Source organism: Eubalaena glacialis, chromosome 4 (assembly GCF_028564815.1).
Source record: "Eubalaena glacialis isolate mEubGla1 chromosome 4, mEubGla1.1.hap2.+ XY, whole genome shotgun sequence".
Classification (NCBI taxonomy): domain Eukaryota; kingdom Metazoa; phylum Chordata; class Mammalia; order Artiodactyla; family Balaenidae; genus Eubalaena; species Eubalaena glacialis.
Window position 1 is genome coordinate 118229936 of NC_083719.1, and position 25154 is coordinate 118255089.

Genomic DNA, 25154 nt, shown 5'->3' on the forward strand with positions numbered 1-25154 from the left:
ATTAAGTTTTTCAATATCAAGATGATGCTACTTAACATTTTATCTCATGTATGTGTATTCTTCCTAGGCAGAAACAGTGAATTACCATTGCATTTATATATTCATTTTGTAAATGTCTAAAGATTCCTAATTAGAAATTCCAATTTTTCCTCCCCCTTTTCAGATTTGGCCTGGCACGTGGGCACCTCATATTGGAAACATGCATCTCAAATATGTCAACTAAGTTAGAAGGTCTTACTCTTTAGCCTTGTTTGAGAAACTTTTGACCTTGGAAGAACCCTGGGGATTTTTTTTAATGTGCCTAAGAAATACTCTCTGAGGCTTTAGCAATGGAAATTTGATTGCCCATTGTATATGAACAAAGTGATTTCCTATCCATCTGATTATGTTCTCTGGTTAGTTTAGCCATTTTGAAATTAGTGCTTTGGGCTAAACATACTGAATGCTACTTGTATGCAGAAGAGAATTAGATGATTACATGTTTCAACCTTTTAGGGTGGTAAATACATGTACAATTGTTTACATACTTAAAATGAAAAGGTTGAGTAAATTTCTTGTCATATAGTGGCTCTACTTAATGTGGCCTGTATTAATGTGAAATATTTACCAGAATATTCAATAAAAAGATGAACAGTGTTTAGAAGTGGGGTGTGATCCTTTGAGTGGTCATGCAGGTACTACCCAATCCACAATCATACTGAACCAGGTTGTTAATACTATATTTGTGATAGGCTTCTCACATTTTACACTTCAGAGTCCATTCTTAGACTGCCTTGAAAAAGCACTTTTAAGACTAGTTGTATATTTATTCTGTGTTAAACGTTCCTTGTTCTTTTGTTCTCTTCCGTATCGTTTTAAAAGTGAGAATGTTTCAAGCCCCTGCAATGTGTCTTATTTGACTTTAGCAGATAGGCCATTAAAAGGTTTAGCTCTTTGTGGATCATGAGTATGTCAATAAGAACAACAGGATTTCAGTCAGATGACACTGAAAAAACTTAGGGACACCCAAATCATTCTTCAGATTCCTTTTGTGCTTCCTAACTTTTTTATCTAAAGATTTATATTGGTTATAGGTGTTTAAGTTTTATTTGGGTTGGGACATAGGAGGGGGTAGGGGTGACTCCTTTAATTCTGTTGTATTGTTGCATCAGCTGAATAATGTTTATAAATATGTGACTAATTCTGGGCTTAGTTCCATGAAGAGCCAATATGGTCAACAAGCTAAACTCATGAACACTGGAATGGATTGCTTTGGCCAAACTATAGGCTATGCCAAGAATCTGACACAATAGAGAAGAAAAAACTAGCCCAATGAAAAGAACAGTCATCAACTTGACTGTTCATGTTTTAATATGGTTGAATTACCTGGTCTTAGATAAAAGCGAGCTAAAAAAGAAAACAAGAAAATGTTTGAGGTGATAGAGGAGCCAAAACACACATTAAGGCAAAGAAGGATGCACAGAAAAATAATAACTAGGGGCAGAACCATACCAGAAGCACTTTTCTACTCTCCTACCAACAGAAGTTCTTAATCTTCTCTGCCTTGCTCCTAGAGCTGCCACTAGATGAGACACACCATGTTTGTTCTGTGTTAGACATACCTGGTTGTTCTGTCTTCCATATCATTTTACATATGAGAGTGCTTCTGTAAGCTCATTTCTTATTTTCTATTTTGAATGGATTTGGAAGTTATCACTGGTGTTGAAGCTAGTGCCTTTGTAGTGCTTAATAACCACATCAAGTAGTCTCAAGAGACCCCCTTGAGGGGGACAAAGGACCCCTGGCATCACCTACATATCTTGCTGTTTCCACTTACCACTAATAACAACCCAAAAAATCACCTAATATTAGTGAAATGAATGAAACTACTCTTGATGAAACATATACTAGAGAGAGATATTACGTAAATTATTCAGTGGGACAAAAAGTGAGTTTTGTTCTATCTTAACTATTTAAAGGACACTTGAATTATTGGAAGAGCTCTTCCAATATCTTCTATACCTTGAGGACAACAGAATGAGAAATTTTATCTCAGATCAGGAACTAGAACCCATAAGAAGACACAGTTATGAGAAACCCCTAGAAGGATTAGGAAAAAACAGGAGCTGTGCAGTTTGTAGCAGTTATTTAGGATACCCTACTTCCTGCCCTCTTACCACCACTGCCTTCTTTTCTTTCTATTTGAATCCCAGTAGCCTACTCCCCACTCCATTTTGCCTGCTAATCTCTTCCTCTGTCTTGCCTCTTCCTGGCATTACTTTACTGCTATTTTACCAACCTGAACCTTGGACTAAACCTAGCTCAGGTAAGAACTTAATTACTTTCAGAATATACAAGGGATTTGTGGGGAGGCAGAACGGGTAGAGTGGAACAAGAGTCAGAAACCTAAATTCTGTTTTCATTTCTGCCACTTGAAGCTATATGACCATAGGCAAGTCATTTCTCACCTCTGGGCTTCACATTCATCTGTAAATGAAACAATGTAAATGAACTCAAAAGGGTCTCCTAGTTCTAACAGATTCTCTTGTCTTGTGAATGAGAATGTATGGTGTGGGACTACTAGAAGCCAATACATTGCTGAGATTTGAGGGCCCCTACCATTTGTTCTTACATGGAATCAAAAGTCTGCTGTTGTGAGAGCCATTATTGATTTTGGGGATTTAGTGGAGGCAGAAGAAAAGCTTGCATACCCATAGTGAGCCCTCAAGTCATTAAGAAACATCCTGCTGAAAAAAAAAAGAAAAAGAAAAGAAAAGAAACATCCTGCTGAGGCATAGATCAAGCCCTATGAGAATAACAGCTCATTCAAGGAATAAAACTGTATCATCAAGGTTTCTGGACCCACTTATTTCAAGTAGTGTTCAATGTAATAAAATACCACCACCAATAAAATTCTTGATGTTTTTAAGACCCTTTAAACCTATTGTGGCTACAGTGTGCTGACTTGCCCTTTTATAGGCCAGTCTGCTTCCTTCAGTCCCTGCTCTCAAAGGGGAAATCTCATCACCTCAGCTAACGAGACCGAAGAAGAGAGTTGGACAGCCAATGGTGGCCTCTCCTAACCAGAGGTAAGAAATCTCAGGACTTGGAACTGTAGTTTCCATCTTACAGATTCTGGCCAAGTCCTCTTTCCAACCTCAAAGTTAGTACAGGAGGGTACCATCCTTAGTTTGAGGTAGCTTTTAGAAGGGGAAAGGCTGGTCATATTAGAGTTTCAAGCCACATAGAGGAGTTCTTAGTATACATGGTTCTGTCCCACTGTTTAAGACCTTTGTACCACATTGTAAACCCAGGAAGAGGCAAACAAACTGTAGGAAAACAGCTTCTGAACATCTTGTTCTCTAACTAGCCCTAGAGCTCTTCTACTAAGAAGTGTGGATGGTTGTGACGTCTTCCCAGTGGACCCTGTCCTGGGGTGAGGGACTCTGATAATGCTGCATTTTCTATTCCTCAAAGATTTGTCACCGTGTGTCAATGTTATTTGACAGGTTACTTTACCTTCACTCTCTCCTGTAGGAAATGGGTGAGAGAAACTTGAGTGTGTTAAGACCACCTCCAAAAAAGGGCAGGAGCTTGGCCTTGAAGACCTAATTTGGAAAACAAGATCGTGAATCTAATGATCAGATTGCAAACCTATTTTGTGATTACTTTTCACCTCTTCCTGTTTTATCTTAATGGTACTGACGTGAGTTCAAAGTAATTTGCCTGGTGGCAGAGACCTGGTATTCCCCTACAGGTTTAGTCAGATCTCTGGGGTTGGGACCTGAGCATAAGTTTTTGGTTTTTTTCTTTTTTGGAAGCTTCTATACTGTAATGGGCAATCAGTGTTGAAAAACCTCTGATTTAAACTCTTGGTCCTTCATCCTGGTTGAATGGATGATGAACCTGGTTTTCTCTCGAAAACCAACTACCTATTCTCTAGTTCCCCAGCCCTTATAGCACACAGTGTCTCAAGAAAAGTACACTTCTAGTAGTACTCTTATAGTAGTAAGACTGCTATAAGTCTGTAACTGCTGCTGTTGTTTTATAATAGAGATTAATAGAAGGATCACTTCCACACTGATCCTTCTTGCAAACCTTTGACACTTCTAGTTCTCCTACTCACTGGTCTTTCTCAGTCTCCTTCCTCCACTATCCCTTAAATAAATGTTGATATGCTCAGGTCTCTTCTTTTAGTGTATCTTCTCCCCAGGTAATCTCATCCCACACTCTTGGATTTTACTCCACCCAAATCTGAATCACTTGCCCAGAGTTCTCCCTCTGTAGCTTCAGACCTTTATATCTGGCTCCTTACTGTGCTTCTCCATCTGAACATTCCACACACATTATATATTCCCCAATATAAGATATGCCCCTCCCCTTGTTTTCCCTATTATATTAGGTGGTACTACTAGCTACCAAGACTCTCAAGTCAGAAGATTGGGAATTATCCTAGCTTATCTCCTCTCCCACCCCACCCTGAAATCAGTCACCTTACCCTTCCTCCTCTGTGTATCTGGATCCCCTCCACTTCTCTCCATCCTCGCAGCAACTGCCTTTTTGCCTACCCTGTTTCACTAGGTTGGAGTCTTCACCTCCAGTCTCACTGTCCTCCACCCCATCTCCCATTCCCCTCACTAGACTACTTACCTTGCTTAAAAGTTGAGTTGTCATAGATGGTTCCTCCACAATCTGATCCCAAGCCTTACCCTCCAGCACTTCATTGCTAAGACACTTTATTTAGGCATACACCACTTTGTAAGAGGCTCAAAAACCTTTTTGGAACAATAAAATATACATATCCTTGCTACCTGAAGTGTGATTCTAAGGACATGCAGACCTAAGGGTCTGCATCACCTGGGATTTTATTAAAAACCCAGAATTTCAAGTCCCACCTACTGTATCAGAATCCTCATTTTAACAAAATCTCCAGGTGCTTTATGTGCACATTAAAATTTGAGAAGCAATGACTTGTAAAATAGTCTTTTTTAAAATGAGTCAAGAAATCAGAGCTGAGGGAAAATCTGATGAAGCCAGTGCTGAAGTAGTACTGATAAATGCATGAAGTCAGGTGGTCTACAATTAATTGGTGGTGGGGTGGCATTGCTGAGGGTATAGTGATTCTGAGGAAGCCAAACAGCAGACAACTGGGTCAAGTCGAGATTTTTTGTGTATACAGGTACTAGGCTTAGTACTTACTCTCCCACTACCTCTCTCCTGCTTCCTTTCATATCACTGTGCCTACATCAAAAAATCTTCTTTAAAGGCCAGACTCTCTGATCTTACTTTCCAGAGGGCTAAAGACCAAGCCCTCCTCACCAGCCCCCAGTCCTTCCTTAGTTTCCTGAGGTTAGCTGTGAGAGAGAGATCAAAGAACTGGCCTCTCCTATCTTCCAACCTTTATTCATCCTTTAATCAGTCCAGGTATCACTTCTTCCAGAAAGCCCACTCTCCCTCCCTGACCTACCCTGATGGCTGTGCACCAGGCCATCAAGGCACTTTTCACCCTGTACTGAAATTGATTAATGGGAGGCATTACACAGCTGTGCCTAGGGGCACACGCTTGAATCAGACACACTCAGGTATGAATCCCAGCTCCCCCTCCTACAAAATCCGTGACTTTGAACCATGACCTAACCTCTCTGGACTTTGGTGTCCTCACCTGTAAAATGTGGCTAATAACAGTGCTTTACTGTCCAAAACTGTTGCGAGGAATGGATGAATTAATACATGGCAATAACGTGTGCCATACCTCACCTGTCCCCAGCGCCCGCTGTAAACAGTAAATAGTAAATAGCTAAGTAGCTGCAGCGCTTATAGGTATAGGCAGGCTGGCCAATTTTGGGCCAGGAGGAACTGGAGGCCGGTGAGGCTCCTGGAACTCCTTCCAACTTTCGCTGTTTGGTGCTTCCTCCCGCGAGGGTAGGGCGGGATCATCGGGTTGATTGACGGCCGGCCCGCCCCCGGCTTGACGTTGTCCTGGTGGTGGTGCTGCGGCCGCACGTGGTCAACTGAGTCCGCCTCAGACTCGGCTGCGCCCCGCGTCCTCAACACCAGCACCAGCCGCTGCCTTCCTGCTCGTCCCGCCCGCGCTATGTCCACATCCACCAGCTGCCCGATTCCCGGGGGCAGGGACTGGCTGCCTGACTGCTACAGCACCACGCTGGGGGGCACACTATACGCCACTACCCCCGGAGGTCAGCGGCCAGGCCAGCGTGTGCGTGTCGCGGGACGTGGGCGGGGAGGTGCGAGCCTGGACTTGCCTGCAGGCCCCTCTGCAGGTTGTAGCTTTGAGGGGGGTGGGTGCTTGGAGCCGAAGCCCAGTTCCCTAAATTCTCAAAGTGATGCAACACGGCCTTGTGCCTAGTTTCCGAGTGACTGGGCAGAAATCATCACTATGGCCTGGGTTCTGGGCTCCTTGCTCACCCAGCCCTCCTGACTTGCCGCCTGGGAGCAGGAGCCGAGGCCCCAATTGAGTGTGGCTTCAGCAGGAAGCAACCGGGTCTTGCAAAGCTGCAAATGCAGAACTTTGGCAGTTGGGGGCAGGAGCTTCGGGTCTCTGCGCTGGCTGGCTTGACTAGTGGCAGATTGGTGGAGCAGCCTGGGATCATGCCTATTCAGGGGTTCCTGCCACGGAGGCGAAGGGGAGGGGTGAGAACAGGGTAGGGCCTTTTGAGGACATGATTGGGGCCAAGTTCCTCTAGGCTGAGCTGAGCCTGACAGGACTTGGGAGGGGTCAGGATAAGAACAGTGTGTCCCTGTATTTCACAGGAGGAACACCGCTCCTCCCTGCAGGATATCAGAGCCCAGGTGGCAGCACCAGCCTTCGTATATGCTCTTGGCTTCCTCATCCAACTGAGGCTGGAGGGCTAGGCCCTCCCTTGTGAACCAAAGCAATGAAGTTCCAGAGCCAGCAGAGCAGGACAGGAGCCTCCTGAAGTACTTGAACTCCAAGTTTGGTGCTCCTCCTAGAGCCAAGACCTGAAGCTCCCCTAAACTAAAAGCCCCTGCCTAAACCAGCTGGGATGCCCCACTTGCTCTATGGTGCTTAGACATATCTTGGGTAGGCCCAGGAGACTTTAAGTGCTGTGAAGCCTAGTCAGCTGAGATCCTGGCCGGGCTGCAGAGCAGTAGCCCTTTGAAAAATGGGAAGATGTGACCCCTTGGTCCCTAAAAGGCCTGTGTCTGGGGTCCCAGACAGCTCTGTACCCAAGCTCCTGCCTCTTACCTAGCCCCTACCCCTTGACAGGCACCAGGATCATCTACGACCGAAAGTTCCTGCTGGAGTGCAAGAACTCACCCATTGCCCAGACGCCCCCCTGCTGCCTCCCTCAGATTCCGGGGGTCACAACTCCTCCAACAGCCCCACCCTCCAGGCTCAAGGAGCAGAAGGAGCAGGAGACAGAAGAGATACCTGGTAAGGAAAGCAGGCCCCCAAATTTAAAAATGGCTTTGAGCCCAAATGCCCCAGTTAAGTAGAGTGGGGGTTCAATTCTGAGAGGGGCTTCTTCACTGACACTGAACCTGCAGACCCCAGCCCAGCAACCAGTCCTCCTGCCTTTTCTCTCTCCAGATGACGCACAGTTTGAAATGGACATCTAATCCAGTGAAGATGACCCTGTGTGTGGAGTAAGAGGAATCCCTCACGCTGCTGCTGCTACCTCCTTTTTCTGGGGTATCCAAAGGCCAGCTGGCCTCATCTAATCCAGAATGGGGTGATATGGTGGTTCTGGGCCTCCCTTAGCTCTGAGGCAGCTAGACCGGGGATAGGAATGGGCAACTTGCCAAGCCCTTAGTTCTACTACTCTTTGGTCTGTAGGCACTCCTCCCAACCCCTGGCCCTTGGCTCAGGCTGAGGCTGAGGCTGGGGGATGGAGAATGTCACTGTCTGACTGCTTAGTAAACATTCAAAGAAATGCCTTGGCTCCAGTGTTCTCCTCAATGCTGATCTTCCCATCTCAGCCATAAAGCTAAGGGTCCCAGCAAACCTGGTTAGGATCAGAGGTCCCAGGTTCCTTCCCAGCTCCCACTGGGCCCACTTCCAGCAGCACTTAGAGCCTGAGGCAGGCTTTGGGGGCAGGCCATAGGAGCTGCCAAACCATAAACAGCAATAGCCTGACCCCTGCCAAGGGCTGTTCCAGCCTTTCCAGGAAGCAGCCTTCCTGGAATCAGGCCTCTCTACCAGTCCCTCCTTAGCTTTTCCAAAGCAGGAGAAAAGAGGCACTGCCCCAGCCTATTATAGCCTTCTTTTGTCTCTCCCCATACCTTTTCTGCCTCCCACCTGTAAGTACCAACTATATTCCAACACTGGAAACCTGTACTCTCTTCTCACAGCATGATATGAGCCTCCTGGCCCCTTCCACCTGGTTCTGTTGTCCTCAAAGCGTTAGAAGACCTTAGGGCCCAAACAGAGGCAGAAGTTTATTTGGTGAGTCAAATAAAGAGTCATAATCCTACTCTCCCCGTCCCCTGAAAAAAAAAATCATGATCCCATATGTCAGCAATCAGGTCTTTTTCACCTTCAATTTATACAGCTAGGTTCTAATCTCTGTAGCACTTGCATACCTCAAGGGTGATGCAATGCAAATAGGTCAGTCTCCTTTTTTTGAGGGAAAAAAATCTCCCCATGCTATTTGAGCCTCTGCTCCCATACTGAAACAAAATCATCCAAACATAGGGTACTCAGCCCAGCAAGGGATGTATGTTTCTAATTTGGGGGAGAGTGGCAGGCAGTAGTCTACTCACGCCTAGCAAGGCCATTCATGATGAACAGAGGAAGAACAGAGGTGTGCACGGTGCACAGTGAGCAGGGCAGTTAAGAACACCAGAGGGAACCAGTTTGGCATAGGAAGGGCTCATCTCTCCTACCCAGGTCCCACCACATTGAGATGTTTTTATTGAAATGCATATGGTATGGGTAACAAGCGGCCTCCCTGTGGTCCAGGAGGGACCTCTTCCCCCAGAGATGGGTCAGGCCAAACACCCCAATGGGGCAGACAGTCTCCCAAGTGGTAAAAGGGAGCCAAGTTAGGGAAGGCCTCCCATGCCAAGGCATAAGAGATGGTGTGAGATGAGTCTGGGGAACCCATAGGATTAAGGATCGTGTTGGATGCCTGGCACGGTCTGGTTCTGCTCAGCTGTGGCTACAGATTTCTCTTCATTGGCCTCCTCCTCTGAAGACAGACTCCTCTTTTCCGCAATTAATCTTTTAACTCCCACCATCCACTGACTGACCTCAGTCACATGGTCAACCATGAGTGAGCGGTGGATGTCATCTGCTGCATCCCACTGGTGGCTTGAAAGCTCTGAGGAGAGAGAGGGGCTGAGCAAGAAACCTGGAGCAAAAAACATAGCTGCAACTCCTCCCCTCCCAACCAGTCAAAATCTCAGCACCTAGTCCAACTTGGACAACCATGGCAGGATGAGGGACTTAGGCTATACCAAGGGACCCAGCCACACCTTGCACCAGCAGAGCCATCCTCTTCTTTACAGGCATTGACAGCTTCCCTCCAGCCCACTGTTCCTGCAGCAGAGCCAGGCGTCGGCTGATGTCGTCACATACCTGCTTCTGAGAGACAGAAGCCCCCTCCAAGTCAGTGCTGCCAGCCCAACAGAGGCAGGGAAAGGAGCACCATATAGGAAGCACCTGCTTTGTCTGGCCCAGGAACTTTACACTCTAAGAGTTATGGTTCTTTACGCAAAGAGTAGAGGCCCCACTAAGAATCTGATGAAATCTATGGATCTTCTCAAGAAAAATGCATGTATGGCTAGAATTTTTAAATTTCTGGAGTTTCTCATATGCTCAGAAATTAATTCTATAGTGCTGCTTTACAAATAAGGAAACTAAGGACCAAAGAGGTGAAGATCACTCTGCTACTTTACTTTTTTTTTTAATATATAAACTTATTTATTTTATTTATTTATTTTTGGCTGCGTTGGGTCTTCGTTGCTGCGCACGGGCTTCTCATTGTGGTGGCTTCTCTTGTTGCGGAGCACGGGCTCTAGAGTGCAGGCTCAGTAGTTGTGGTGCACGGGCTTAGTTGCTCTGCAGCATGTGGGATCTTCCCGGACCAGGGCTCGAACCCATGTCCCCTGCATTGGCAGGCGGATTCTTAACCACTGCGCCATCAGGGAAGCCCCTCTGCTACTTTCCTTTAAGACTCCTCAGATCCCTTGCCTCCAGAGAACTTAGGAAACGTTATCAATAAAAAAAGGGGCTGTTGTTGTTGGGTTTTTTTTTTCCCCTCCCTAAGCATAATATCAGCAGGGTCTGTTCTCAGTGGCCTAGAGGTACGTAAATCAGGCTGTTATTGTCACTAATGGGAGTCGAATTCAATTCTTGTTCCTATAAGCCTCTTCTGAGGCTTGTGAACCCTCCTAAATCCTGTGTTCATTTTTCTAGGAAGTCCTCAGCAAATTCTGAAGGGGTTCATAACTCAGAAAGGATTAAGAGCCATTGCCCATAGGGTCAGAGGGTCTACCTTTGAGAGTCATACTTGCATCTGGCTATTGATGGGAGCTTTCCCACTTACCTTTGTGTGGCCACGGCAATCCTCCAATGCCCGTTCCAAAGGTCTCAGTACATCTTCCAGCAGAATCTCAGACTCAACGACTGGGAAATTTGTGGGCTCCATGCTGGAGGGAGGACAACTCCCCACAAATGGGGGTCTGGAAGCCTTACTTGACAGAGGTGGAGGCCCCATTGGGGGGGCCCCAGGAGATGTCTCTGAGGTGGGGACTGAAAAGGTAAAGCAGGATCAAGCAAACATGGCTTAAATAGGTACAAAGAAATAAAATGGATGATGTGATAAAGAGGAATAGTAGAGGAACCTACCTAGCCTGAGTGTTCAAGGAAGGCCTTATAAGATGATATCTAAGTTTATCCCAGCTCACACACTATGTGACATATGGCAAGTTACCTTTAACCTCTGAGCTTGGGTTCCTCTCCTGTAAAATGGGAATATTATAGGAATAGTACTTATTTCACAGGGTTGCAATGATGATTAAGTAAGAATATAGGTACAGCTGCTACATTAGTGTGTAGCAAAAAGTGCTCACAAAGTTAAGAACTTGGATGAGATAGATGCAGCCATAAAGAGTTGAAGGAACCATGAACTAGGGCAGAGGTAAGGGAAGGGCCCAAGAGGTGGCAAAAGTCCTGACTTGTTCAAGGAACAGAAACAAGGCCTGTGTGGCTGGAAATGATTAACACTGAAGAAAGTAGTATGAGCTTTCACTGGAGAGGTAAGCAGGGGTCCAGACCCTGCAGGGCTTTGGAGGAGTTTAGTCTTGAGCCATTACTCCATTAATGGTAACAGGAAGCCACTGCAGGTTTATAGAAGCAGGGACTGATGTCACTAAACTTGTTTTTTATGATGTTCACTCTGTATGGTCTGTGAAAAGTTGATGAGAATAGGTAGAGGAGGGCAGGTTAACAATAGTCCAGGAAAGAGAATGCTGGCATGGACTACAGTGAAAGAGTAGATATGGGGAAATGGAGTGGTCTGAGATATATTTAGGAGGAGGTAGAACAGATCTTGATGGAACAGGAGGTGAAGGAGAGAGAAGCCAAGGATGACTCTTGGTTTCTGACTTTAATGATGGGATGGTGGAATCACTATGGAAAATGAGAAAACTGGAGGAGAAAAGTCAAAAATTACTTTTAGGTATCAACATACACATGGATGATAATTCATCTAATTTGGTCTGTCAATTTGACCTTCTCACCTCCAATAACCATTTTTTCCACCCTACCTCAGCCTCCCATCCCCCTCTGCCTTGTTCTCAGCAACAATGACCACCCCTCCTACCCTTCCAGCTCAGCTACTCAGATTTTCGAGGTGCATTAAACTCACTCCCTTTAAATTCATAGCTACAGATTTTAAAAGGCATCCAACATTGCCTGGAAATCATATACTTTGCCTCATTTTTCCACTCTTCAGAACAACTATTTTCACATCTTATCTCCTCTAAACTCTTCTACCTTCTCCTTTTATTTTCCTTTCCCTGCTGTCTCTCTACTTCTGACCCTACCTCATATTTCACTGGGAAGATAAAGGTCATTGAACAGGAACACTCTCATCTTCTCACCACCAGTTCTACTAACCCACCTGCATCTGTGGCTGCTTTCCTTCCTCCTCTAATAGATGAAAGGTTCCTGTTCCTATCAGAGGCCATCTCTGCAGCTGTACTCTGCATCCCCGCCTCTCTTGCCTTCTCTAGGCTTCCCTCCAGTTATCCCTTTCCTCCTGTGCCATCAGTTCTCCCTCTCTACTAAACAATCCCATCAGCATACAGAACCATCCCTTACCTCACGCTGCATCCTCAGGCACTGCCCTATTTCTCATCTCTGCTTTACAGGAGAATTTCTTCAGTGAGCTGACTACAGTTACTCTCTCCACTTTTCACATTCTCTCCTCAGCCCATTCCTGCTGGGTTTCTGCTCTCATCACTCCTGACTGCTTTTGTTAGGGTCACTAGTGATTGTTATGTTCGTCAAATCAAGTGGTCCCTTTTCTCCATCTTATTTAACCTCTCAGCAGCATTCATCGGGGTTGAATCAAGATTTTAATCTCTCCCAGAGTAAATTTTACTTTTCTTCTTACTTCTTTTGCTCTTTCTCAGTCTCATTTGCTAATTCCTTCCCTGTTCAACCCTGAAATGCTAGAGCACCTTAGGGCTCTGTCTTGGATCCTCTTTAGGCCTCTATCCACACACACTCTTTATTCAAGCCCATGACCTCAAATACCATCCATGTGACAGTGACACATTTTTGTAATTCTGGCCTAGACCTCTCCCCAGAGTAGCAGCCCAAATTTAACATGGCCAAGACAGAAAGCTTGCTTTTTTCCTCACCCACCAAAACCCAGTTATCCCATATCAATGAACAACACCATCCAGTTCCTCAAGTGAAAAAAATGTATGTTACATTGCTGCTTCTTTCACTTCACCTACTATACCTACTCATTCCTACTGACTTTCTCCATAACATATCCTATATCCATCCAATTCCTACCACCTCTAGTACTCCAACCCTTGTCCAAATCTCATTACATCTTACCTATGTTAGCATAATAGCCTCTTAATTTATCTTTCCACTTCTTCCCTAAAATCTGTTTTCCACACAGGAGACACAGTGGTCTTTTTAAAGATATAAGTCAGTGTTTCTCAACCTGGGGAGATTTTGCCCCCAGGACAAATGTCTGGAGACACTTTTGGCTGTCACAACTGGGTGGGTGCTACTGACATCTAGTGAGTAGAGGCCAGGGATGCTGCAGACATCTTACAATGTATGGGACAGTCTCTCACAAAAAAGAATTATCTGGCCCAAAATGCCATTAGTGCTAAGGTTAAGAAACTCTGATTTATATTATAACTCTGCAATGTTACGGGTGTGGATAAGAGAGGAGTGAAAAGAGCTGAATTTGAGCTCCCTTTTCAGGGCCACAGATCCACCTATTGGCACAGGAAATGCTCAGGGGAAAAGGATGCCCTCCTCTACTTTAAATTTTTCCATGGTTTCCACTTTACGTAGATTAAAATACAAGCTCCTTATCCTGGTTTACAAAAACCCACTATGATCTGGCCCCCTGCGTACTTCTCAGATCTTAATCTCTATCCCTAGCCCACTGTGCTCTAGCCATCAGATATTCCTTCAGTCTCTGAATTTGCCAAACTTATCTCAGGGCTCCTGCGGTAGCTGTTTCCAGTGCCCTGAATGCTCTTGCACCTGATCTTTGTGTGGCTAGCTTTTAATCATTCAGATTTCAGCTTAAGTGTCAGCCCCTCAGGTACCTTAGTTACCCCGTCACTCTTACATCACCCTGTTTTATTTCTCTGCGAAGCCCTTACCACCATTTCATCTATCTCCAAAGCGATAGTGTGGACTCCCAAGAAAACAAAACTTTTTGTCTTGTTCACTGCTGTTTAGTTTGCCTTCAAACACAGTAGGTGCTCAGTAGATGATACTGATTAAATGAATAACACGTTAAATCTGAGATGCTTATCATACAGTCAAGTGACGAGGAAGAACAGACAAATGGGTATACCACGATGGGGTTCTGAGAAAAGATCCAGGTTGGAAATAGGATTTGAAAATAATTTGGGAATTAAAAACTATGTTAAAAACCGTAGGTCTGGATGAGATCACCTAGGGCGAAAGCACAGAGAGATTCTTTTGAGACCAACGTACCAATTATTTACCTGGGCAACAGGTAAGGAGCTCGGAAAAGGGCCAGAACTGGGCCCCTTTCTGGGGCTCCAACCTCTCTCCTCAGGAAGTCCTCAGAGAGCAAAAAAGTCCCACGGTACAAGCTTATCCCTGGCACCGCCCATTCTCGGCGGCGCACAGGGCCCCCACGCACCTCTGGGGGATCCATCCTGGGGAGCGGCGACCCTCTTGGTGAGCGGCGTGCGCTTGGGTCCGCCAGCCTGGGTCTGCAGCCCGTATGAGAATTGCGGCGGATCGTTCCAGCCGCGCTCCTTGTTGCCTGCGAAGGTGAGAGGACGTGTGAAGCGAGCCCGGGGGCGACAGAGGGTCCGCACCCCGCGCGGTAACCGCCCGCAGCCTGGGCCGGCGGTAGACCCAGCGCCCCAGCCCACCCGCCGCGCTCACCCGGTTTCACGTACAGCCCCGCCATCTCCACTTCCGCACGGCCAGCGGGGCATCACGTCACTTCCGGGGCGGCCGCACCCGAGCCGGCTGGGGCACGCCCCCGGCAGGGCCGGTTGCCTGGAGCCCTCCAGGTTGGACAGTTCAGAAACGCTGGGAATCGCCGTCGAGGCCCTGCTCCAACTCCCTAAGGAACTCTAAATCTATTCCAGCTAATAACGCACGGGGCCCTAGTAGGGTACCAAGTGGGGCTGTTTTCCAGGAGGTGGCGCTCTAGGAGCCCAAGTGGGTTCCCTCTCTCCAAATCTCACAGTTGCTCTCAGGAGCAAGTTTAAACCACCAGAAGCTCCTGCCCCACACATGCCCCCACTGTGATCTAGCCAGGTGGACTTCCAGAACCTCTGTCCACTTTCCTGAACGTTTACACTCTCTCGGCTGGAACGTATTTATCAGGAAGCCTAGCACACTGAAAGCACCTCAGACCACGTACTTCAGGTGTCTCACCTGAGCTCCCACAACCTTCTGAGATTTCCTAGTTGTACTACATATTATCTTCAGTGCTGTTTATTTGACTCTTGTTTTACAGTCGCAGAAGGTGGAACTCCTATTTTATTATACCTCCAGTGCCGACCTTAGTGCCTAGTGCCTATATATACATAAAAATATATTTCTTAAGTGAAGTCATTTTTCCAACACTCCCATGCCCTTATGTGACTACCTGCAGCCACCAACACCAAGCACAGACGCAGACACTCATCTCATACAGGTTAACTCCCAACCCAGTCCCAGGCCCAATATACTCACATCCAGTGAGGTCACTGAGGGATTTTTATTTGTACTGATTTTGCTATAAAGTGTTGCTGAGGTAGAGCCAACTGTCCAGGGCTGGACAGGGGCAAGGAACACAGGGACCCAGGGAGAGGAGAGCCCGGGGCCTAGGCTGTGGTACAGGGCCTCTCAATCATCCATATAAACAATAAATTGGGCAATAAATAGAGGGTGGGCAAGGGTCACTGGGGCAGGCAGAGAAGGCTCCAAGGGGCGAGAGGCTGCAGGCCCCTGGGGAATGAAGGGGTACAGAGTCGGGCATGGACCCAGAACCTCCTTCCCCAGTCCTCCCCGATTAATTTAGGGCATGTGGAGCAGAGAGGGTTTCAGCCGGAAGGCATCAAGAAAAGAGAAGACGCCCCGCTTTCGAGGGGCTGCCCCTGCACCCCCAACCCCTCCTTTGAGCAGGGGGAGGGGCAGGGGACCTCCAGGGGAGTCCACAGAGCTGGTCCGCTTGAGCCGCAGGCGGGCACGGGCCTGGGCACCCCAGGCCTTGCCTCGAGCCGCAGAGGCCACAAGACACTTCTGGTACTGAACCTAGGGAGAAGGGGAATGTGAGGATCCAGCTCCTTTCTGCCCCTGGACCCCCTGAAAGCTTCTGCAGGACAGGGACCCGGCCAAGGCTTCAGTAGGAAATGAAGCTGCTAGTCTGCCACGTTTGGAGCCCCTACAGCATTCACAGGTAGCTCAATAACAAAAGCCTAAAACCTGACATTCACTGAGCATTTAAGGAGAGCTTGACACTGTGTTAAGTTCTTTATATATATATAATCTAATCGATCTTGTTATTTATCGGGTGTTATAATCAACATTTTGCAAATGAGGAAGTGAGATTCAGAGAGAATACATGACTTGCCCAAGGTCACGTAATCAGAAATTGATAGAATTGGAATTCACAACTAGTTCTGATTGCACGGCCTGTGCTCTTAACCATACCTACCACTATGCTAACTCTCCTCCATCTCTCATTGCAGTGGACTGGACCCTGGCAAAGTGGACTCCCTAGTCAAGGGGATGTTCTACAACCCAGTCCCAGTGCAACTGCTCTGCTCCTCTCTCATTTGAATTCAACAGGGTTCTAAATGGTCTTCTTACTTCTCTTGCGTCTTCCAAATCTTCTACCCATACTATAGCTTCAGTGATCTTCCAAATCCACAAACTTGACTTCACTGTCCTGCTCAAAACCTTTCAATGGCTCAAAGTGCCTCAAGATAAAACAAATTCATCACCCTACCCTGTAAGTTCTTCCATGACCTGGATTCTGCCATTCTTTCTGCCCCTATCTCTCACTCCATCCCCCCCTGCACTCCAGATACACTAGATTCTTTCACATACTCTAATCCACTGACATCCCTCTCACCTTCACAGCTGGGGTTCCCTGTACTTGGCACATGTCCTGTCCCATTCCCCTTCACCTGGATAACTTCCCTCCTTGGACCTTCAACTCTCAGTTTTCTATCACCTCTTTCAGGTAGCCTTCTTGAACCTCTGAAGGGGCCATATCCTCCATCATCCTGTGGTGTACAACTTCTTTCTGGCCTGTCTCTGCTCTAACCTAAGTGTTCTGTGAGGGCAAAGGCTATGCCCTCTAAACCACTGAATTCCCAGGGTCAAGTATGGTTGAGTTTCAGCAAGCACTCGTATTTGAGTGAATAAGTGAACTGAACTGAGTGCAAGTGTCCCATACTCAAATGCCCACAGATAACCAGAAAACAATCTAAATGAGAGAAAACAGGAAAGACAATGCTCACCCTTCAAGGCACAGCCCTTACACAACTCCAGCTAAATGCTGAAATGTATACGTGTGGACCCAAGTGTCAGAGCTTCTGATATTTTACGAAAAACACAAATAGCAATTATTATGTGAAATGTCCTGGCCTTTAAATATTGGCAACTAATTAAAACCTATTAAAAACAGCATGAGGGTCAAATAAAATACTACTGAACCACAGTCAGCCCTGGCATGGCTGGTTTGTGATCTCTGGAGAGGTTGCCGATCCTGAACCCCAGTCACCAGTACAGAGCAGCTGCAGGGCAATCCCACCCACCCATTCCCACCCCTAACTCACCATGCAAGCAGCCTGCACAGCTTCGGAGAGTCCCCCTGCATGGGGCTGGCACCAGAAGGCCGCACACTGGAAGCTCTGACGGCCCAGGTCGGCAATGAGGCCAAAGGTGTGTGGGTCACGACCAACACCAATAAAGGTCACGAGGCGCACAGGGCACTGCCACAGTGGCTCCTCCTCTGCACCAGCCTTTGCCTGCCCAAATCAGGCCTAGTCACTAGAGGGCCAGGTACTAGCTGGACCCACTGAGCACTTCCAGTAGCAAGCAGTAACCCCTTGGCATCCCCGCCCACCCCTCCACAGCCCCCAACTTCACCTTCTTCTGGCTGGTACCTGAATGGGATGTGCAGTCATGAGAGAGTCAGATACGCTGAGCATGGCAGGGACCCAGGTGTCCCGGTCCCCATGGGTGGTGAGGGTACCAATGGCCTCGTTCAGCACGTCCATGCCTGGGGGGGAGACAAACCCACCATGGTGTCTCCCAGGCATAACAAAAGATCTGCAGGGAGTGTCTAGGCCCCTCTCACTGACTTAGGATTCAGAGAGATGGGAACAGAATAGCTGCAGCCAGGCTTAGACTCCTGAGTTGAGAAGGGTGGTACATCCCAGGCTATAGAGGGCCATGGGAGCACTCTTAGAAATGGTGGTAGATCCTTCCTTTCCCACCTTCCTCTTCTCTTATGCAGCCCACCCCCTCCAGCCCACTCAGTCCTCACCCATGGCTTTGGTGACTGGCAGGGTCCCCATGTACAGTGCCTCGTACTTCTGAGCAGCCTGGCTCACCGCATCCAGTAGCTCCACTGAAATATATACACCAAGTTGGCCTGGGTACTCTCTCAATGACCCCTTTCTCCACGCTTCTAAGGGAACTGGAACTAGCAGAAAAAAGGCCATGGATGTTCCTCCAATTTAGAGTTTGGGATCCCTGGGACAAGGACACCTCAGAAGTTCTCTCTCTCCAGAGAAGTACTAAATAACCAGAACCCCCTTCCCATCTTTCACCAAAGTAGCCTGTTGGTGCAGTGCAGCCCTTCCCTCCCCATACCTTGTCGAGGCAGGTCTTCAGGGGAGATGGGGTCTAGTGAGCAGCAAGGGGAATCACCACTGACCCCTACTCGCTCTGACAATATCTGAAACACAATGCAGCCAGCATGAGGTGTAGGGAGGGGGAAGTGAGGTAAGGGAGCCAATACCACCCTAACCCAACCACCTTAGCAGCTTCAGACCCAGCTCCATACCCACATTCCCTGCCCCACTCCTGGCCCTTACCTGGGCACAGAGCCCGTGTAGGGCACTGGCAATGGCCTTGGCAGGGACGTCACAGCGAAACACATGGCACTTGAGCATACAGCTGTCTTTGTCACCCGCCACAAAAGCGAAGTCCCTGGCAGGGTCAGAGATGGGGCTAGGGCAGGGCCAGGGATGGAGCTGGGGTAGAGGCTAGGTAGGGACAGGGGCCTGTAGTGCCTGCAGGAGGCTGGAAAGTCAGGGTTATGGCAGGGATGGAACAAGGAGATCAGGGCTGGGGCTCCAGGCGCCTGGCTGTCACTCACCTGTCACTGTTCCAGAAGCATGTGGGAGCACAGGAGAGAATCAGCCCAGCCTCTCAGGCTCTCCCCCATCTGTCCCTGCTGAGCTGGGCCACCCTCCCCAACCAGGGCTGTACCAGGCAGGGGAGGCAGAGCTTGGGTACATGTCAGAGGACCTGTGTCCAGGGGTTCAAGTACAGAGGGTCAGTATCAGCGGGGATCACGGCCTGCAAGGGGGAGGGAGGAGCAACTCTCACTTCGAGGGATGTAGGGGTCCTCACCGGCCCTTGGAGCTGCCCACACCCCATACACGAATGTGCACCAGAGGCTGGCGGTGGATCAGACTGTGGTCCAGGGGATTCACCAGGCTCATCACATCCTTCTTCAGGATCATCAGCATGTTCTGGCCCTGCCAAGGAGAGGTCAGCCCGGAGTTCAGGTGAAGGTGGTTGCCATGAGGAACAGGCAATTCAGGGACAACCACCTCTGCTGGATGCTGGGCTGAACCCCTTGAAGGGCCAGCCAGCTTACCTCGCCCCAGGCACCATCTGGGGGCTGGCTCTGGCTACGGGTCTGGGCCAGCTGCTGGATGCAGTTATTGACAGCAATACTGCTCTTCCCTGGTACCAGGTCCTCTTCAGGTACTTCTACCCAGCCCAGAGAGCGGACTGCAAAGCACTGACGGGTTGAGGAAAAGGACAGGAGGACCCTGAGTAAGTAGAGGTGAAGTAGGGTGGGAGGTGCCACAGGCTCCACATATATAAACCCTCTGAGACCTCCCTTCAGCCTTGATCACCTCTGCTCAGCCCAGTCTCACCCCTGACCTTTCCCTTGGGACCCTCCCCAATGCCCTGGGCTGGCCCTCAGGCCCAAGTCACTACCTTAGCCCCTGGCTCCATTCTCTGGATGTAGGATTCTTCACCATACCAGGACAGAGAATTACTGGAATAGAGCAGAGCTCGTAAGAGGACCACAATTCCTACAGAAGGGACAATGGTGAGGACTAGACTACTCGATGGGCACAAGATGTGGGATAAGACCCAGAATATAGTGTCCCAAATATAAAGTCAGAGTGAGACAAGGCCCAGGACATATTACATAAATGTAACATAAAGCATGGCTTAGAATTTGAGGGAAAATTCAACACACAAGACGCAGAATAAAACAAACATGGAACAGGGTCCAAAATCTGGACCAGAGCCCCAAATCAGGACAAGAAGACCCTAGAACACAGGATAGGAACCTCCGTGGACAGAACCTAGGGTAGTGACCAAGGCCTAGAACATGAGAGGTCAGGACCCAGAACACATAAAACAACATGTAGCAAAAAACAGCTTGGAACAAGGAACAAAACTCAAAACACTGGGAGAGTCAACAATATGGGACAGAGCCAAGAACACATAAAACCCTAAACATGGGACACAGGCCAGAACCTGTGCTGGAAAGCGGACTGTGGGTCCAGCTGCATCTTTGAGTGCCATGGAACCCCAAGCCTTTCATTTTTGCCTGGTCTATCCCTGTTACCTCCGGTCCAGTGAGCTCTCCAGGCTGGAGAAGGATCTCCCCTTGGGGGGCCGAAGTCCCCAAATTCCCTCCGTCTTCTGTAGAGAGGGGGCTAGGTCAGTGTGGCAGCAGGCTTAGATCCACACATGAGCTCAGGCCCCCACCTCACACTCCACCTACCGTGCCTGCGTCTTCTGCATCTCCTGACTCCCAGGTTGGGCGCTGCCACTGGGTGCTACCGCTGGGTACATGCCAATAATAAGTACCTGCAGCATCGCGGATCTTCCTCCAGCCAGGGGGCAAACCTGGCTCCCCCTCCAGACTCTGGTCCCCCCACAAGTCATCTACAGGAACGTGGGATTGGAAAAGGAAGGCATATATGTGCGCTAAGAATAACACTTTGTCATAACCCTTCCTCCAACCCAAAAGGCACAACTTAGCGCTGAAGGTTCAGCCTGAGGGTCCAGGCTTCCAACCTTGGATACTGCAGTGCAAAGATCGGGGTTCATTTGTTCCCTGGTCCTCACTCCGAGACGTACGGCCCTCCCTGTCTTTCAGGCTGGGGTAGCCTTTCGCGCTCCCTCGTCCCCCCTCAGCTCCCGATCCTCCCATCGGGACCCTCTGTGCACACCATCGCAGTTGACCAGAATGATGGCCAGCATGTAATCCTTGCCCAGCATAGCCCTGGTCGCGTCCCCAGCTCGCCTCCGGAGCTGCTGCGCCTACAAGTCCAGCCTCTCTGCGCTGGAATCGGCCTGGCCAGCTGGCGCCGCACAAATACGGGGCGGGGCAGGGGCCGGGTCCTGGGGGCGGGAAAGGACCCGCCTGAGCAGTGCCTCCCGTCGAAAGGTGGCGCGTGAAAACAGCCGTCTGGATCCCCCAGTTGCCGCGCGTTGGCGTGCGAAGGTCTGGAGGAGGAGCAAGGTCCGCGGCGCGCACGCTGACATCATAGCTCAATTGTGAGCTCATCAAGCGGCGGAAGATCCGCCAGGCGAACGTGCGCGGAGCGCACACGCGCACTAGTGAGATCATGGCGTTCAGGTAGTCTACGCGCGCGCACACGCAGCCTGGGTCTCAATGGGAGAGGTCACGTGGGAGTATCTGCGAAAAGAAGACCTTCAGGAAAGCGCCTTCTCCCGTTCCAGAAATGCCCCGGAAGTGCCTGCGCCCTCAGTAAAGATGGCAGTAGCATTTGCCAGGAGGGAGGCGGTGCTGCGCCTGCGCAACAAGCTCGGCAGGGAAGATGGCGGATGACAAGGTGAGGGAACTGCAGGGTTGTCTGCAGTCTGGGGTGGGCTTCACACTTTTTTAGTCTTGGGGAGAGGCGACAGATGGGGGGGCTCCTGGGTGGGGTTGCCCCTTGTTTCTCCTGGGAGCGCACTTTTACTCCTGTCGACTGCCTCAATAATGGGAAGTGGAGTGGCGGAGCATTGCGCAAGGCAAGCGGAGCCGGGAATCCCCCAGGTGTCTCCCCACCCCCCAACCCCGGACCATCATGATCCTTAGTTACTTGCAGACATTCCTCACTCTGCTCCATTCCCCAACCACCGAAATTTCCCTTCCAGAGACAGGAAGTTTCCAACAACACAGACACACCCGCATTCGAACACATTCCTTGGGCACACTAATTTCGTCGTTATGTGCGACCAAAATCCTGAATTCATTTACCCACACTCTTGCAGACAGCCACGTTCCCTCCCCCCGCACCAAACCCCAGCTCATCCAGTCACACATTCAGTTTGGGATGGGTTTGGGGAGGAAGGGGGAGAAGCCTAGGCAGAAATCAGGTTTACCCCCAAATTGTCCAAGGAACTGCCTCACCGTTAGTTTGGAAGTTCAGCACCAACCACACATTTGCTAAGTACTTGGAGTCCCTGTGTTAGGCCTCGGGACACAGACGACAAGACAGACTTTCAGGTAGTTTACTACTCACTAGCGCTTGCCGGATAAACCTAGGTCCCCTAGCTGCCCCTCTTGTCTTCTCTATTCACCTATTACTGTATAAAATTCCTGTAAGAGTTGCTGTAAGTTACTGATGCAGGTCCCATCGGTCACCCCCTCCCAGGCCCCCGTGTGAATTCTTTTACTTTTCTTCCTTTACCACTATCATCTCAGGAAGGTTTTATAGGAAGGGGTTTCTTAGGCTCACTGCCTCCTGCCCCCAGCCTCTGATAGACTTGAGCAGGGGATGGGGCTGGGTCAACCTTCTGGAGCCAACCTCTCTTTTGTCCTAGGATTCTCTACCCAAGCTCAAGGACCTGGCATTTCTCAAGAACCAGCTGGAGCGCTTGCAGCAGCGTGTGGAAGACGAAGTCAACAGTGGCGTAGACCAGGTAAAGGTGCACCTGCCCCCTGCCTCGTGCTTAGGCTTCATTGGCCAATATGCTTTTGAGTGGGTGGTAGAGATTTATTCAGCAAATGGTTGGCTATTGAGGGCCTATTCTCTGTGACCCCAAGGAAAGTTTCCCTGAGAAAATGGCCTTTGAACTGGGATCTTAAGTAGGGGTTAACTGGGTGAAGGGAGGAGGAGGGAACATTCCAGGCAGATGGAACAGCATAGGCAAAGCCCTTGTGGTCGGAGGTAGCATGATGAACATGCGAGGTGAAAGCAGTTCAGTTTGGCTGCAGTAGTGGGGGAGCATGCTAGGATATGAGACTGGAGAAGCAAGCAGGGGTCAGATTCCTCAGGGACATCTCTCTCAGTGGGATTCTGTGGTTAGAGCCTTCTAACCTCAGGGTTCTGACATTGTGTGATCACGACTCCTAGGTTCTTTTTCTGCCCAGGACCTTGAAAAAATCTTTGGTGAGCATACTACGGTTTTCCAGAGTGAGGAGGAGCAGGTAGTGGAACATGCTAAGCCCAGCTTGAGTAGCTCCTGGGTAGAGAAGGGGAGAGCCTGGCTGAATTTTCTCCTGCATTTTCCTCCACAGGATGGCTCGCTCTTGTCCTCTCCATTCCTCAAGGGCTTCCTGGCTGGCTATGTGGTGGCCAAACTGAGGGCGTCAGCAGTATTAGGCTTTGCCGTGGGCACCTGCACTGGCATATATGCAGCTCAGGCGTATGCTGTGCCCAATGTGGAGAAGACATTGAGGGACTATCTTCGATCACTGCGCAAGGGGCCCGACTAGCTCTGGATCCCATGGGGGAGGCAAGATGAGCAGCTGGGGCCTGCAGGTGGAGGCCTTTCAACCACAGATGCCATATCTGGCCTCCCCGGCTTTCACCCATGTGCTGTCTCCAGCTTTCCTGCCGCCTTCCTGCAGAGGCTGGACAGTGGCTCATCAGCCAGCACCCTGGACTCCTCGCCTCCATAACCCCATGGCATTGGCCCCAAGACAGTGGCTTCTAGAACCACCAGCCCCTTCCTCTTCTAGCCCTTACTGTGGAGTTTGCAGCTGACTCTGATTCTCAGTATTCTCTCTGGCGATGTACCAAGGCTCCTCTTCCCTGGGAGCCAGCTCCATAACTTGATTTTCCCCGAACGTGTCACAATCCCCACTGACCCCCCTTGCTAGCTGCACAGGCCACCCAGGGTCTAGTTTGGGCATGAGTGTAGAGGACGGGGGTGTGCCAGGCCTGGGCCATCCCAGGCAGGCCCGCTGGACCCTGATGCTACTCGTGTCCACTGCGATGTATGGTGCCCATGCCCCATTGCTGGCACTGTGCCACGTGGATGGCCGTGTGCCCTTCCGACCCTCTTCGGCTGTATTGCTGACTGAACTGACCAAGCTGCTGCTGTGCGCCTTCTCCCTCCTGGTGGGCTGGCAAGCATGGCCCCAGGGGACCCCACCCTGGCGCCAGGCCGCCCCGTTCGCACTATCAGCCCTGCTCTACGGCGCCAGCAACAACCTGGTGATCTACCTTCAACGTTACATGGACCCCAGCACCTACCAGGTGCTGAGCAATCTCAAGATTGGAAGCACAGCCCTGTTCTACTGCCTCTGCCTCCGACACCGCCTCTCTGCACGCCAGGGCTTAGCACTGCTGCTGCTCATGGCAGCAGGAGCCTGCTATGCAGCTGGTGGCCTCCAGGACCCTGGGAACACCCTTCCTGGGCCCCCTTCAGCAGCTGCTGCAGGCCCCATGCCCCTGCATATCAGTCCACTGGGACTGCTGCTTCTCATCCTGTACTGCCTCATCTCAGGCTTGTCTTCCGTGTACACAGAGCTGCTCATGAAGCGACAGCGGCTGCCCCTGGCACTTCAGAACCTCTTTCTCTACACTTTTGGTGTGCTCCTGAACCTAGGTCTGCATGCAGGTGGCGGCCCCGGCCCAGGGCTCCTGGAGGGTTTCTCAGGATGGGCAGCACTCGTAGTGCTGAGCCAGGCGCTAAATGGGCTGCTCATGTCAGCTGTCATGAAGCACGGCAGCAGCATCACACGCCTCTTCGTTGTGTCCTGCTCGCTAGTGGTCAACGCCGTGCTCTCAGCAGCCCTGCTGCAGCTTCAGCTCACGGCTGCCTTCTTCCTGGCCACGCTGCTCATTGGCCTGGCTGTGCGCCTGTACTATGGCAGTCGCTAGCCCCTCACCACCTCCACCCTGATTCCTGACCTGTAGATTGGGCGCCACCATCGGAGCCACCTCCCAGTGCTGACCCCTCCCCTCAGCAGCCCTGTAACAAGTGCCTTGCGAGAAAA

General features: G+C 49.6%; 5 protein-coding genes across 14 annotated transcripts in view; 3 read left to right on the plus strand and 2 right to left on the minus strand.

Annotated features, from left to right (window-relative positions):
* ANKHD1 (ankyrin repeat and KH domain containing 1) overlaps window positions 1-7895 on the plus strand; it is a 120731-nt gene extending 112836 nt beyond the window's left edge. For 6 of the 9 annotated variants that reach the window (XM_061189683.1, XM_061189684.1, XM_061189685.1 and 3 more), the window contains 3 exons: window positions 2959-3068; window positions 7229-7396; window positions 7553-7895. In XM_061189683.1, coding sequence (XP_061045666.1) covers window positions 2959-3068; window positions 7229-7396; window position 7553 — 279 coding nt within the window. In that variant the 3' untranslated portion in view covers window positions 7554-7895. Of the gene's footprint in view, window positions 1-163; window positions 410-2958; window positions 3069-7228; window positions 7397-7552 lie in introns of those variants that run through there. The other 3 variants (XM_061189687.1, XM_061189688.1, XM_061189689.1) reach the window with 1 other exon arrangement.
* A 922-nt stretch (window positions 7896-8817) lies between these two features.
* Window positions 8818-14663, minus strand: SRA1 (steroid receptor RNA activator 1). Its single transcript, XM_061188250.1, has 5 exons — window positions 14594-14663; window positions 14343-14468; window positions 10512-10717; window positions 9439-9547; window positions 8818-9284 (listed from the first exon to the last, which is right to left on the minus strand). Exons 1-5 carry the CDS (start codon window positions 14616-14618, stop codon window positions 9073-9075), a joined length of 678 nt encoding a protein of 225 aa, XP_061044233.1. The 5' UTR covers window positions 14619-14663; the 3' UTR covers window positions 8818-9072.
* A 552-nt stretch (window positions 14664-15215) lies between these two features.
* On the minus strand, window positions 15216-21543 carry APBB3 (amyloid beta precursor protein binding family B member 3). Of its 2 annotated transcripts, none has more exons than XM_061188251.1 (12): window positions 20993-21543; window positions 20697-20860; window positions 20538-20614; window positions 19895-19955; window positions 19545-19691; window positions 19295-19422; window positions 18754-18868; window positions 18530-18614; window positions 18201-18284; window positions 17818-17933; window positions 17488-17679; window positions 15216-15955 (listed from the first exon to the last, which is right to left on the minus strand). In XM_061188251.1, exons 1-12 carry the CDS (start codon window positions 21483-21485, stop codon window positions 15719-15721), a joined length of 1899 nt encoding a protein of 632 aa, XP_061044234.1. In that variant the 5' UTR covers window positions 21486-21543; the 3' UTR covers window positions 15216-15718. The 2 variants fall into 2 exon arrangements, with proteins under 2 accessions (XP_061044234.1, XP_061044236.1); XM_061188253.1 differs by having other exon boundaries at window positions 21148-21295.
* Window positions 21544-21685: 142 nt separating this feature from the next.
* On the plus strand, window positions 21686-23645 carry LOC133090979 (SLC35A4 upstream open reading frame protein). The gene is made up of 3 exons (XM_061189701.1): window positions 21686-21774; window positions 22751-22849; window positions 23448-23645. The coding sequence occupies exons 1-3, from the start codon at window positions 21760-21762 to the stop codon at window positions 23643-23645; spliced, it is 312 nt and encodes a 103-aa protein (XP_061045684.1). The 5' UTR covers window positions 21686-21759.
* Window positions 23646-24008: 363 nt separating this feature from the next.
* SLC35A4 (solute carrier family 35 member A4) lies at window positions 24009-25050 on the plus strand. Its single transcript, XM_061189697.1, has one exon. It carries the CDS (start codon window positions 24064-24066, stop codon window positions 25036-25038), a length of 975 nt encoding a protein of 324 aa, XP_061045680.1. The 5' UTR covers window positions 24009-24063; the 3' UTR covers window positions 25039-25050.
* The last annotated feature ends 104 nt before the right edge of the window (window positions 25051-25154 follow it).